The sequence below is a fragment of the Gadus macrocephalus genome, chromosome 3 (genome assembly GCF_031168955.1).
Source record: "Gadus macrocephalus chromosome 3, ASM3116895v1".
NCBI lineage: Eukaryota > Metazoa > Chordata > Actinopteri > Gadiformes > Gadidae > Gadus > Gadus macrocephalus.
The window spans coordinates 17,969,366-17,979,840 of NC_082384.1; the positions used below are offsets into that span (position 1 = coordinate 17,969,366).

The 10,475-nt window shown below is 41.4% G+C and overlaps 1 protein-coding gene across 3 annotated transcripts; it reads left to right on the top strand.

Annotated features, from left to right (window-relative positions):
• The first annotated feature begins 144 nt into the window (after nucleotides 1-144).
• Nucleotides 145-10,279, top strand: arfip1 (ADP-ribosylation factor interacting protein 1 (arfaptin 1)). Of its 3 annotated transcripts, XM_060047742.1 has the most exons (10): nucleotides 145-415; nucleotides 1,339-1,721; nucleotides 4,097-4,186; nucleotides 4,666-4,780; nucleotides 5,381-5,482; nucleotides 6,686-6,786; nucleotides 7,123-7,344; nucleotides 8,133-8,290; nucleotides 8,582-8,756; nucleotides 8,892-10,279. In XM_060047742.1, the coding sequence occupies exons 2-10, from the start codon at nucleotides 1,341-1,343 to the stop codon at nucleotides 9,045-9,047; spliced, it is 1,500 nt and encodes a 499-aa protein (XP_059903725.1). In that variant the 5' UTR covers nucleotides 145-415; nucleotides 1,339-1,340; the 3' UTR covers nucleotides 9,048-10,279. The 3 variants fall into 3 exon arrangements, with proteins under 3 accessions (XP_059903725.1, XP_059903726.1, XP_059903727.1); XM_060047743.1 differs by lacking the exon at nucleotides 5,381-5,482; XM_060047744.1 differs by lacking the exon at nucleotides 1,339-1,721.
• Nucleotides 10,280-10,475: the final 196 nt, after the last annotated feature.

Here is a 10,475-nt window from a genome sequence, read left to right on the forward strand (position 1 = left end):
AATTATAGACACCAATGATAAGAGAGACAGTATAAACGCTTGAAAATAGAAATAAAGGCAACGCCGATGTCAAATGTGTCTTAATCTCCTGGTTGATATTTGTGATAAATACGTGACCCATAAACTGTCACCCACATCTGCTGACGTGACAGCACAGCGGAGACCAACAGCAGGGGGGGGTCGCATCGCATGCAGCAAAGTTTTTGCAGATAATGGCAGTAGATGAACCATTCGATTTGGTTTTCCGGGATCCCAACTGCAGATATAACCGCAGCCTGAAGCACAGATCATTAAATAGATACGGTGGATTTTTGCACTTTTCGTGATTGGGAGGAGTTGTTGCGTCGTTTAGAAACGCCACCAAACGTTTGTTAAGCGATAGCTAACTAACATAGTTAGCCACGGTCGCAGACAGGTAAGATAAAGTTTTTCTCCATTACAAAACCCCTCGCTTGATAATTCAATCTTGTTTATTACCGCCATATATCTACTAATTTACAGACATTTAACCACAATGCGGGTATTTAGACCACCTTGTTGGGCTGCCCTTACTATATTGTTACCAAGCAGATGAACTTGCGACGAGTGAACTGTATGTTTAGTGTGTGTTGCTAACGTTGACAGTAGCTTCCAGCGCCATAGATGTACTAGTATGGGGCCGCTTGTCGACTAGTAACTTAGAACTAAAGGGTTTTGTTTTTAGACCGTAGTTTTTGAAGGGAAAGGTCCTCGCACAACATATGCGGTCCACTGACAGTAATCGTGAGCTAGCCATGTTGTATGGTGTGCAACAGTGCCTCGCCTAACTAGCCATTGCTGGCCTTAGCATCTTCGTGTCAGAGATATATGCCTCAATGAATCTTTTAATATGTCTGTGTGAATATGGCTTTGTAATATCGACCGCGTAGTGTCTTTTAAATTGGGTTCATCCCATTCAAAACTGTGATACTGCAAAGGTCAGTTAAAGAAAACATTACAGGAAGTTGTAGTCCCTAGCTTCTAACTGTTACATTGTTAAATAAACAATCTAGTGTTAAGTCATTGTGTTGGTTACAAATTTAAATTACACATTTAGAGGGCTGAATATCCGGTACTTTCTGCTTTGACACCCTTAATTCCCATCTGAGTTTAATAAACTACATTTACCTTTGAAAATAACTATGCTAATGATCAAGAATGTTGCTCCTTACCTGTGCCCCAAATGCAAATGGATAGTAATGAATACAACAGCATACACTTATTTGCCGTATTTACCAATAGGCTACTCCGTTCACATATTTGACAGTAAGAATAATCTGCTGTCTCAAATGTACTTGGTCTATCCATATCTTTTTTCAGGTATGTCTGAAGTTAGTCTTGAAGCTGAATCGGAGACCATAACCACGGACCTGCAAATGGATTATAAGGAGGATCTTAAAACAGAGCATTCTTTGCGAAATGATGAGAATGACGACAATTATGAAAGTGTAGACCTTGACAAAGACCATTCCCCCACTGATGCCCATCATGTGGAAAGCGGGTTTCAGGAGGTGAACCCACAGTTAGACACAGATGTTCAGAGTGTCTGTAAGGGCTCATGCAGTGACACAGATGTTGAGAACAGTGGAGAGGCTGTGATCACGAAGGGCAGTGCAGATGATGAGGAGCAGCACGTTACAAATCACCACACTAACACTTCAGAAACACCAGAGGCAAATGGAGAAACTTGCCCTCAAACTCAGGTGATATCCGCCTCTTTTCAGTCACGAACTCGTCCTTGGCTTGCATATTTGTTTTGCCTTTTGGCTCACATGCTTGTTGCGCCTGTGTCTCGCGTGCTTTTGGTGGCTGGGGCTTTCATTGTCTCTTTGGTTCTCTGTTGGGGTTTTCTGTCGTACATTAATCAGGACAGTGTATGAGGCTGCAAACTGGTTTCTTGAAGTGGCTGAACATGTTGTGATTGGGTGTTGGGGCACTTCCCTGTGCTACATACTAGGTATCTTGCTCTTTTTGTGCCAATGTACTGTATATAATTGATATTTTGTGTTTCCCTATTATTAAAACATTGCACATTAGGTTGTGATAATGACCTTTAACCCAAATGGCAGAACAAGGAAATTGCAAAACACATAAAAGCTAGTGTTTGTGCTGGCCACCATAATTCCTGGCAGATGGAGTAGTCTGAGTACTATTGTCGCCTCTGCAGCTTGTTCATTGTTGTCTCTATGTTTTCAAATGTTGAGAGAGTACATGTAATTAATCCCTGGAAATTACATTTATTTCACAGTGCTATTTATCAATGAATACAGGATATGTGTTCTGTTTCACATTCTTAAGCAACTGCATTTGAGTATTCAAATATGGCACCAAAGAAAGTACTGACATGGAGCTATCCAACCCAGTGCATATTTACTCACACAGAAAATACACGTGCTAACGCAAATAGGATCAACCTTAAAAAAAAGAATACATCAATATCGAATTCCTGAACAAAGTAAACTCATTTATTGGACAGCGTTGGCCGAAGTCCTGTGAGATATTTGATTATTTTGTTTGACATGCCCGAAAACACTGACATGGCTAGTGTAATCCATAATGTGGTATTCCTGTGGGAAAGCTCCTGACCACTGGATTGAATTTGTCCAGCTTTTCTTCAGGGAGAGCGACCTGTCGTTATCTAAGCCGTTAGCACGCAGAAGTTTTCCCGTCTACGTGTCTGTTGTCTGCTTGGATATGGGTGTCATATGGCCTTTAAACATTTATGCTGTGTTATATGACCCCAATGGAACAGACTACTGTCTACAGAAATCTGTTAACAGCACTTGTCTTGGGTTGGGTCATGATATAAATGGATATAGGCCTACGTCTCAACTTGTAAGATAATTGCTTCCTCTTGATACATTTGGATGATGTTATGGAAAATTTAATTACGTAATCAATATAAATCAAATTATTAGTTTGAACTTGATGGCTAGCTTGTGGCAATGTTTTTTTTGTCCATCTTGACTTCTAAAATCCAAATGCAACACGGCTGAATGATAATCAAAATTATTTTTGAAATTTCTTTAAACACATTGTGTTGTCCACTTATTTGTTGACGCATCTCAACACTTTAAATTATCAAAGGGCTTGGCAGTGTAATGTAACTTTGAGGTCACATGCTTTAACAATGTGCATACAATTATTTTATGTTTTCTATGCATTCCTTATCTGAGTTTATTCTTTTTGTGACTAGTTACAATATGAACTGGTTTCGTTCAGTCTTGATTTTGAAGAGAAGCCTCTTATTTGAAAGACGAGTTGGGAATTTTTGTTGAGATGGTATTTTTCAATAGCACTACACTAGGCCAAGTGTTGTCCCTACCACAGTCAAATTGAATTTACGGTGGCATTGTAATACTGCTATCAGTGCTAGATTTTGTCTCCCAGTGGGAGATCTCCGTTCTCTTGATACTCCGCCTACAGCAAAAGGCCTGAGTACATTCATCTCAATGGCATAATAAATAAATGTGTAACTGCTTGACTTTCAACCAAAGTCCACCTTAGTTTTACTGTTAAGACTTGCCACATCTTTAGGACTTCCTGGAAGTCCTTGCAGTATGCTGATGTGTTGCATATTATAAAAATCTCTGTTGGAATCCTCCAAGACATGGTGGAATAGTGCATAAGAGGATTGTATGAGGCTTATCATAGTAGCACCACTCTTTGTTATTTTGCAAAGGAGGATTTGGAGGTAGAAGATAGGCCTATGTAAAATGCTTACTGTTCTACTGTGAGCGGTTTGCTGTGTCAACAAGTTGTGATAAGTGAGAACATTAAAAAAAAAAGTAGGCATAGGAAAGGTCAGTTTAACAAGACTTAAATAATTTGAACACTGTTATAAGTAATTCAAGAGGCAAAAACTGAAATGAAGAATAATGTTGCTGCTAATGGTTGGGTAGCAGTAACCTGGGAAGTAGGGTTGTGATTACAATGGTGTGTCTTGTATTTTTCCAAATGTGTTGATGTATGCAGAATGCTGTTGCTAAGGCTACCCCATAGGCTAGGCTGGTGAAGGGCTACAATATCTATGGGCTAATATCTATCGGTCTTTTATGTGAACCGGTTTTAATGACAGGAAACCCCCATGGCTGAGGATTCCCATAGAAGTTCCGCTGCAGAGATCCCCATCACCAGCAACGGCGAGATGGACCCGAGCTCTGAAAAGGTACCAAATAGGGTCAAGCTTTTGTGTTAGGAAGTCCGCCACACACAGAAACTGTACTGTACTCCATCTCCAAAGCTCTGGTTGTTTAGTTGCAAATGTAAATACTTACGTATTTGGTATCCAGTTGAAACTATAGATCTACATCTTTATCACGATTTCAAACTTTAGTGAACCCATTTAACCAAAGTGTATTTTTTCCTATATTTTACACAAGTAAAAGTATGTCAATATTAACTTGCGTAAAGTGGTCCAAGAATAATTCCTCACACCCATAACAATGTGATGTGTGTGTTTATGTTTTTACATAAAGGAATACATGACTAGAGGGATATTAATTGATTTGATACGGGAGGATGTCTAAACTGAATTGCGTTGCCGTACAAAAGAAGCCCCATGGGAACGCATGCTGTGTGCATTTGCATTCAAACCTGTTTGAAAGTATAATCTCTTTATTGAACCACAATGGTCTACCCCTCCAGGACTCTTCTACTTCTCCCGGTCCTCCCAGTGGACCTAACCTTGCAGAGGCCCATATACACTCCAGTAACTACGCTTCAACAACAGAGGGCATCATTGAATCAGGGCCATACAGAGGTACAAACCAGTTAGCATTATATTTTAATCTGTGTCGTTAGATTTTTTATGTTTATTTATTTTCCCCATTTTCTTAATATACAATGTTTGTCCGCCTAATACCGCTTACTGCTATGACTGCACACACTGTTACATGATAATACTCTGTGTGCGTACAGATATGGCAGCAGTCTTTGATAAATAGGTCAGGCTAAAATTTGAATTTGTATAGCTGACAGTCTTAAGTGTGATTTAATGAGTTGCTTCTGACCTCCATTTTGTTCCCTGATTTCCTCTTTATTATTGTGCCTTCACAAATGCATATGCATATATGCTTTCCTATGAGTCTCTGGCTCGCTTTACCACTTTTATCATTCAATAAGACTACACGTCTGCTACCCTATTTTTACATTTCAAAAGGCAGAGTTTAATGTTTAGGTTAATTGGCAAAACCAGACCATGGAATGAATGAATGAACTCCAGATTGAAGATCTTTTATGGAAAGTGTGATGAGTCACTTCTACCCTGTGATGTATGTCATCACTCGATATTCAATAGCCTCTCTTTTCACACTGGAAACAGACCTACTTCTAATGAATCGCCACTGTGAATATCTCCCAGGGTCAGCCAGCCTGCCCACGTCCCCAGCAACACCAGTAGCTCCCAGTATGGCAGTGGGCGGCCGTCTGGCCCGCTCTGCCAGTGCTAGTCAGCCTGAGACAGGTAAAGCACAGGCACGGCTTGAGGCTCAGGGATAATGCGCCAGAAAATCTATCGCCGTATGTGCATCAATCTGTCCTTCCTGAGCTTGTTTCATCCCTCCTCTCTTTGTCCTTAATGGTCGTTTCCCATTCAAAGTGAAACCCTCAATTTTCTCCTATGCTTTTTTTTTTTAACCCAAGTGATCTGTTACTTGTGGAGGTAGTTCCCTGCTTTGACAATCAAAACTCGTCCAAATTCCAGACGCTTCACCTAAACCGCTTGAGGTGATACCGGATGGGTAAATTTTCTCTGGAAGAAAGCTGCTTTGCTAGAAAATCCTGTCTTCGGGTATTTCTGCTTGCTTCCTTTGACCTTTTGAGAAAACCTCTTTCTGCAATTGCTATTTTCCTCTATCAATGTCTTTCCGCTATAATGTACAGTTTGTTAATGATTTTTTCCAAATGTGCTGCTTGACGTCCTCTCGAGCAGCCTGTTGTGATTATGTACTATATTGACTACTCTGGCGTTAAGTCCACACTAACTGAAACATTGTGGCAGAACATTACGTTTTCACCTCCTGTGCTTAAATGTGCTCCTGTGCTCCTGGCCCAACCAGGCTCATTCAATCTGGCCTCCTAATAATCCTCCTGTACAATTGGCTGATTTATCAATTCCCTCACTCTCCACCTCAAGCTGGTGTGTGGTGAGCGTTCTGGCGCAGATTGGCTGCCGTGCATCACCCAAGTGGGTGCTACACACTGGTGGTGGTGAGTTAGGTCCCCCCCTTCTGTAAGCGTCTTTGGGTCATTGAAAAGCGCTATATAAATATAATGAATTATTATTATTATTATTAAATGGTGAAAACAACTATTGTAGTGCTTTGGACATTCTCAGCAACAGAAAAGAGACTATGGGCTAATTTCCAGAGGGTTTAATCTGTCACGGAGCATGCGTTGCCGACACCATGCAGTCGGTTTAAATCTCTTCTCCTCATCCTCCCAAATGTTCCCACCTCCACCAAACGATGCACCATGATGAACCGCCATTTTACAAAGGACTTTAAACCCACTAGGGGCTACGTGTAAGTTGTAACTTATGCCTACGTCAGAACTATTTTCCCTGGTGCAACCCTTAACAGTTAGTAGCGTGTAAACGCCAACCTTAGTTACAACCCAGTGCAGAAGAAGCTCAGTCTACGGCTCTAAAGTACGTTTCTTTACCCAGGCCAGCAGACGAGCAGGGCCGTGGTTCTCGCAGATGACTTGAAGAACCCCGCCATGGAGAAACTGGACCTAGTGCGAAAGTGGAGCATCAATACGTACAAAGTAATCATTTTATTGGTCTGACCCATTTTGTGTTTTGATGTTCTTTTTTGACTAATGAAATTCAATTACAACTTCTTTGTACATTAAAGCTCCCTTAGTAGCTCCCTTCTTCAATTAAAGTGTGGGAACATTCTCTGTCCTCATTCTACTGTAGAGAACATTGTTCTAATCCTAGACGGAATATATGTCCCACATCTCTCTGCATCTCTCTTTTAACCATTACCTCTACATGACAAAACCCCTCACTATAAACACAGCCTCTTGTGGAGCTCCTCCCTTTTCCTACCAGACCCTGGTTATGGTTCAAGTTCTGACCCCCCCCCTCCCCAAACACAGTGCACCCGGCAGATCCTGTCTGAGAAGATGGGCCGGGGATCCAAAACGGTGGACCTGGAGCTGGAGAGCCAGATCGAGGTGCTCCGCGACAACAAGCGACGCTACGAGCAGGTGGTCAAGCTGGCCCAGACCCTCTCCACCCAGCTGGCCCAGATGATGCACACCCAGAAGGCGCTGGGGGACGCCTTCGCCGACCTTAGCCTCAAGTCCCCAGAGCTCCATGTCAGTTCAGCACTCATTCACACATTCACACATTACAATCATTGTTATTTTCTTCTGCCAAAAGCACACAGCTGTGTTGGGACGGACCCAAACTAACTTTTTAGAATAGTTGAATCCCAAATAGGCTTGAGTCTTATTCAAACCGATTGTGTAAACTACAGCCCCGCTACATTCGCTGTCCATTAAAACAATACAAAGCTATTTTCTATTTTTGGTGGCGCTTCAAATGTTAACCAAAAATCGGTGCTTCATGTGCTTTGGGTTGTCCACTTGTATGTGGTGTGTTCCACAGACTCACCCTACCTTGCTACATAGCCGCAATCACTGTTTAATTTATGTCTCGTTAATATTTAAGACCTTCCATCTCTTAAGGTGCTGGCAGTGACATCCTGCTGACATGCCTGAAACACTGCTCAGATCCTTACCTTTTTAACTTTCACAGTAATCTCTAAACTACACCGACTTTACCAGTTCTAATCTAATGCATGATTTTTTTGTAATGCCTAACCATCTAACGCCAGCTAAACGTAACAATTAAAAATTAAAATGTCTATTTTCATTTTGTTGAACGTAACGATTGGAGAGGTGTACTGGCTTGATTTTTTTCAAAATGCTTCATCTTAATGAATCTAATGAATGATGCTGATGTTTCAGAGTGAAATGTCTCAGATATTTATATATTTCAAACCATATGCCATTGTTGTCTGGATCAAAACATTCCCTGAAATTGGATTCATTGTTTGGATTCACTGATGTGAAGGAATATAATTCCTCTTTGCCACCTGTAGGAGGAGTTTGGCTACAACGCTGAAACCCAAAAGCTTTTATCCAAAAACGCAGAGACCCTTTTGAGCGCCATCAACTTCTTCATCGCCAGTGTCAACACGCTTGTAGATAAAACCATCGAGGACACCCTGATCAACATCAAGCAATATGAAGCCACAAGGTACCCGTGTTCACTCTATTGTTTTGACCGGCTCTATTCCCACTCCTTAGGGGCTGCATTGTTTAAGTGTCTACTGGCTAGGGTGTACGACTCCAAACAGAAAGTCTTCCTGAGCAAGATGCCTACCCCCCCCCCCCCCCCCGCTCCCGAATGACATGCATCTAAAAACTAAATAAATCCCTAAATGTTAAATGAATTCAGGTCGTAAAATACTATGCATTTGTAATTGTTAGGGACGCATGCATATTTTTGGGTCTCTATCCTTTGCCTGAACTGGTTCCTCGCTCCTAGGATCGAGTACGACGCCTACCGCACGGACCTGGAGGAGCTGAACCTGGGCCCTCGCGACGCCTCCACCATGCCCAAGATAGAGCTCTCCCAGCAGCACTTCAAGGCCTACCGCGAGAAGTACGAGAGAATGCGCAACGACGTCTCCATCAAGCTTAGGTTTCTGGAGGAGAACAAGGTAAAGGCTTTGGGCCAACGCTACACCGTGTCCCTTTACTGGATGTCTGGGGGATTAGGTTTCAGGTGATTCTTCTTTTTCCTTTATATTGTTGGGCATGTTCTCTGATCATTGTCTTTTTTTTTTCCTCAACAGGTGAAGGTATTGCACAACCAGCTCATGCTGTTCCACAACGCCATCGCTGCGTACTACGCGGGGAACCAGCAGCAGCTGGAACAGACACTCAAGCAGTTCCACATTAAGCTGAAACTGCCAGGCGGCGACACTCCATCTTGGCTCGAAGGGAACTAGTCACTCCGACGTGGCGGCCATTACGGCTCAAATCGTAGTTCTTTGACGGGGAATGGACGGTTCCCCCAAATCTCCACAAAACAGGGACACCTCCTAGTTTTTGCTTTTGTTTATCACTCCCTGTTTATTTTTCTGTCTATCTAGGCTGTAAACCCTTCTCGAGGGCAACAAAAAATGTAAATGCTTAAGGTTGTTGGACTGCTTATATTATTCTGAATACTTTTGCTTCACTTGTCAGTTCTGCAATTCTTTCAAATCATGGGAAATGCACTTTGTATGGGGAGAGCGATGCCTAGGGAAGCCTGTAGTTTCTAGATGTGCCTCTTAGCGGTAGCCAGACCAGGTCTATTTCAGCACATATATGCTCCATTCATTTCATGCGGTTAAACTGCCATCTTATTTTCCTGGCATCATTATATTCATTTTTCAACTTAATTATCTTGGTTATAGTCAATAGCATTTGGCAGAGGAAAATCATGATTTGACTGTACAGAATTCACAATCACGTGCTCTCACGGTTTTCCGATTTTCTATAACGTTTCTATGAAGAGATTTGACTGGATAATGAATTATATACATAAATTATTTAACACTTTTGAAGGACCAGCCTTTTGATTAGTTCCACTGTGCCTTGATTGGTGTATATTGTTAATGCTCCCCTGTTCTGGGACTCCAAACCCAAGCCCTGCCTCTGTTCCTGCCTTTTACAATCTCACTGTTAAACAGGAAATGGACCAAAATCGTGCACAAACGCACACATACATGCACAAAGTACAACTACAGCAAGGTGGACGACTGCACAAGAAATCGGTGTACCCCGAGATACCTAAATGCCTTTTAAAATAATTAATGTTTAATACATCATGCATACTGGGCATGTATGCATTCGAGACCAATCATGAGTACCTTTTTGATTTGTACGACGTGTACAAGATGAAAAACCAAATGACTGTCTATTGGGACAAAAGACCATCCTGAACCTTTTCCTCCTCAGCTGCTAACTCTTCAATGACGATTAAATGAAACAAGTAAATATTTTGTGAAAGTAGTTTCTGGAAAAGGTATGTCATCTTAACTCTATTTTGTACCAGTTGTATGACTTTTGGTAGAAAGCAGATGAGGACTTTGTTGTGAATCAAACAGGTGTTCTCTTTAAAGCATTTTCCAGAAGAATATATATTTGTAATTTCCTCTATTGCATCTTTTGCTCAATAAAATTAATGCTGACATTTCTCCTGTTATTTTTTGTGAAAACTTCCAAACACCAGCATAAACTAATATTTGCATTTTGTTCACATAGAAACAAACAAACGTTTCATTTGAAAGAGGTTGGATGATTAGACGATATATTTTTTTCTATGGATATATTTAGAAACGATGATTTAGGAAAACAAATGATTTCATGAATCGATGGCATTTAAGCAATCT